The sequence below is a fragment of the Muscardinus avellanarius genome (genome assembly GCF_963383645.1).
Source record: "Muscardinus avellanarius genome assembly, chromosome: 10".
Classification (NCBI taxonomy): Eukaryota; Metazoa; Chordata; class Mammalia; order Rodentia; family Gliridae; genus Muscardinus; species Muscardinus avellanarius.
In genome coordinates, this window is record NC_137796.1 from 41,030,728 (window position 1) to 41,034,061 (window position 3,334).

A 3,334-nucleotide genomic window follows, 5' to 3' on the forward strand; every position below is an offset into this window, starting at 1 on the left:
CACATGGTGGAATCCTTCAGCACTAGATAGCAAATGCTTAACTCTCCCAGGATCAAATGTGGAGGCTGGCAAGACAACCTTATCTACCCTAGGAATGGTTAGGAAACCATGTGGGAATTGGAAGGCTTTCATATGGCCCAGGGGAAGGCCTTGTTCCCTAGGAGGTTCATATCTTGGGCAGATATGTGGTACTTAGAGAAAAGGACAAATCCTCATCATATCACCCAACCTCATTTTTTAAATTAGCCACTATCAGCACCATTTACTTTAAGAAAACATGTTCTGTTAGAGAAAACACTGATTGTGGACTCAGAGACCTGGAGCTGCCTTTGAGCTTCACCATATACTAGCTACATGAACTCAGATAAGCCACTCACCCTCTTTGAGTCTCATTTTTCTCAACTATAAATTAGATCTAACAATTACCACCTTAAAGAACTGGAAATTAGGTTTAGGTTTAATATATGCATGGTGTCAAAATCAGTGCTTTATTCTATAAAGAATATTTGCTAAGAAAATGCAATTCAGCGGGCCGCTCGACCCTCCCCAGGCCCGGCCGCCCCCTCCCGCTCCGCCCGCTCAGGTCATGATGGCGGCATCTGAGTAGCTGGTGTTGGGGCCAATGCCCCCAGTCCTCCAGAATCCTCTATTTTATGTGCTTCCACATCAGAAGAAGGTCACCCAGATGGTCTAAGCTCCAAAGATCCTGCACCGAAGCAGAAGAACTCGCCTCCGTTGAGTGCAAGTAGCCAGACAATAACCAAGGAGAATAACAGAAATGTCCACTTGGAGCATCCTGAACAGAATCCTGGCTCGTCAGCAGGTGACACTGCAGCAGCACACCAGGAGCTTTTACGAGGAAATTCGATACCTGCAGCCCTGTGTCTTTCTGGCAGTGGGTCTCAGTCTGATTTGAAGGACTTGACCAGCACAGCAGGAGAGGAGGGGGACCCAATCCTCCAAGAGAGCCTCCATTCAGTCGCTCGGTCTCTTAAGCCAGGATGCCACACAAAGCAGCTGGCCTCTGGGAATTGCTCAGAAGAGAAATCCCCACAAGCCTCCATCCTAAAAGAAGGTAGCAGGGACACAGGCTTGGACTTCCGACCCGTAGTGCCTCCAGCAAATGGGGTTGAAGGAGTCAGAGCGGATCAGGATGATGATCAGGATAGCTCTTCCCTGAAGCTTTCTCAGAACATTGCTGTACAGACTGACTTTAAGACAGCAGATTCAGAGGTAAACACAGATCAAGATATTGAAAAGAATTTGGACAAAATGATGACAGAGAGAACACTATTGAAGGAACGTTACCAGGAAGTCCTGGACAAGCAAAGGCAGGTAGAGAATCAGCTTCAAGTGCAATTAAAGCAGCTTCAGCAGAGGAGAGAAGAAGAAATGAAGAATCACCAGGAGATATTAAAGGCTATTCAGGATGTAACAATAAAGCAAGAAGAAACAAAGAAGAAGATAGAGAAAGAAAAGAAGGAGTTTTTGCAGAAGGAACAGGATCTGAAAGCTGAAATTGAGAAGCTTTGTGAGAAGGGCAGAAGAGAGGTGTGGGAAATGGAACTGGATAGACTCAAGAATCAGGATGGTGAGATAAATCGGAGCATTATGGAAGAGACAGAGCGGGCCTGGAAGGCAGAGATCTTATCACTAGAGAGCTGGAAAGAGTTGCTGGTATTGAAACTGGAAGAAGCAGAAAAGGAAGCAGAACTGCACCTTACTTACCTCATGTCAACTCCCCCAACACTAGAGACAGTTCGTTCCAAACAGGAGTGGGAGACTAGACTAAATGGAGTTCGGATGATGAAAAAGAACGTTCGGGACCAGTTTAATAGTCACATCCAGCTAGTGAGGAATGGAACTAAGCTGAGCAGCCTTCCTCAAATCCCTACTCCCACTTTGCCTCCACCTCCCTCAGAGACAGACTTCATGCTTCAAGTGTTTCAACCCAGTCCCTCCCTGGCTCCTCGGATGCCCTTCTCCATTGGGCAGGTCACAATGCCCATGGTTATGCCCAGTGCAGATCCCCGGTCCTTGTCCTTCCCGATCCTGACCCCTGCTCTTACCCAGTCCAACCAGCCTTCCCCTCCTCTTCCTGGCTCCCATGGGAGAAATAGCCCTGGTTTGGGTACCCTTGTCAGTCCCCATGGTCCCCATGTGCCCACTGCCACCTCCATCCCGCCTCCCCTGGGCTTGGGCGGTGTTAAGGCTTCTACTGAAACTCCCCGGCCCCAACCAGTAGACAAACTGGAGAAGATCCTGGAGAAGCTGCTGGCTCGGTTCCCACAGTGCAATAAGGCCCAGATGACCAACATTCTTCAGCAAATTAAGACAGCACGCACCACCATGGCAGGCCTGACCATGGAGGAACTAATCCAACTGGTAGCTGCGCGACTGGCTGAGCATGAGCGGGTGGCAGCAGGTACTCAGCCACTTGGTCGAATCCGGGCCCTGTACCCTGCTCCACTTGCTCAAGTCAGTACCCCAATGTTCTTGCCTTCAGCCCAAGTTTCATATCCTGGAAGGTCTTCACATGCTCCAGCCACATGTAAGCTGTGTTTGATGTGCCAGAAACTTTTCCAGCCCAATGAGCTATATCCAATGGTGTGTACCCATGTGTTACACAAGGAGTGTATCAAATTCTGGGCCCAGACCAACACAAATGACACTTGTCCCTTTTGTCCAACTCTTAAGTGATGGACCTGACTTGAGAGGAAGAAGTGGAAAAACTGATGTGAACAGGAAGCACGGGTTCAAAATTTCTAAAACTCTATATTTATACAGTTACATATACTCATGCCATGTACATTTTTATTATATAGGTAATGTATGTATAGAAAGTCTGTATTGAAATGTTCATAAATGAAAGTATGTATATTATGCAGAAAAAACAAACAAAAAAAGAAAAGAAAATTCAATTCCTCGCTTCATTTTGGTGGCCAGATTTAGAGTCCTGAGATCTCCCATCAATGGTTGCCCTAAGGTGCTGGGGATAAAGTCATGGGAAAATAGAGATGTTTCCAAGATGTGAGTTCCAGCCAGGAATATTATTACCATGAGAATCTCTGGAGATAGGGCAAAGAGGAGTTTCACTGTTTTAAAGAAATCCAGATGTACAGATACAGAGCCATTTTCCTGGTAGAATTTATGCAACCAGCAGACATACCCCTGGCTAAGACACAGGCAACACATTCTAGGGGAAATTAAGTGTCAAATTCAATGTTAAAGAATTCTTCAGGTACCCATTGACAGAGTTTTATGGTCATTCTGGCTCTGGGTCTTAGCTTCTTTGTCAAAACATTAACTTTCTCCCATAGTACTAAACAGGGTA

The 3,334-nt window shown here is 46.4% G+C and overlaps 1 protein-coding gene across 1 annotated transcript; it reads left to right on the forward strand.

The window, feature by feature from the left end:
• Window positions 1-586: 586 nt before the first annotated feature.
• Window positions 587-2,700, forward strand: LOC308267614 (RING finger protein 214-like; the record flags this gene model as incomplete). Its single annotated transcript, XM_080702451.1, is given in 2 exon segments — window positions 587-602; window positions 605-2,700. Coding segments are annotated over 2 exon segments (2,112 nt in total).
• Window positions 2,701-3,334: the final 634 nt, after the last annotated feature.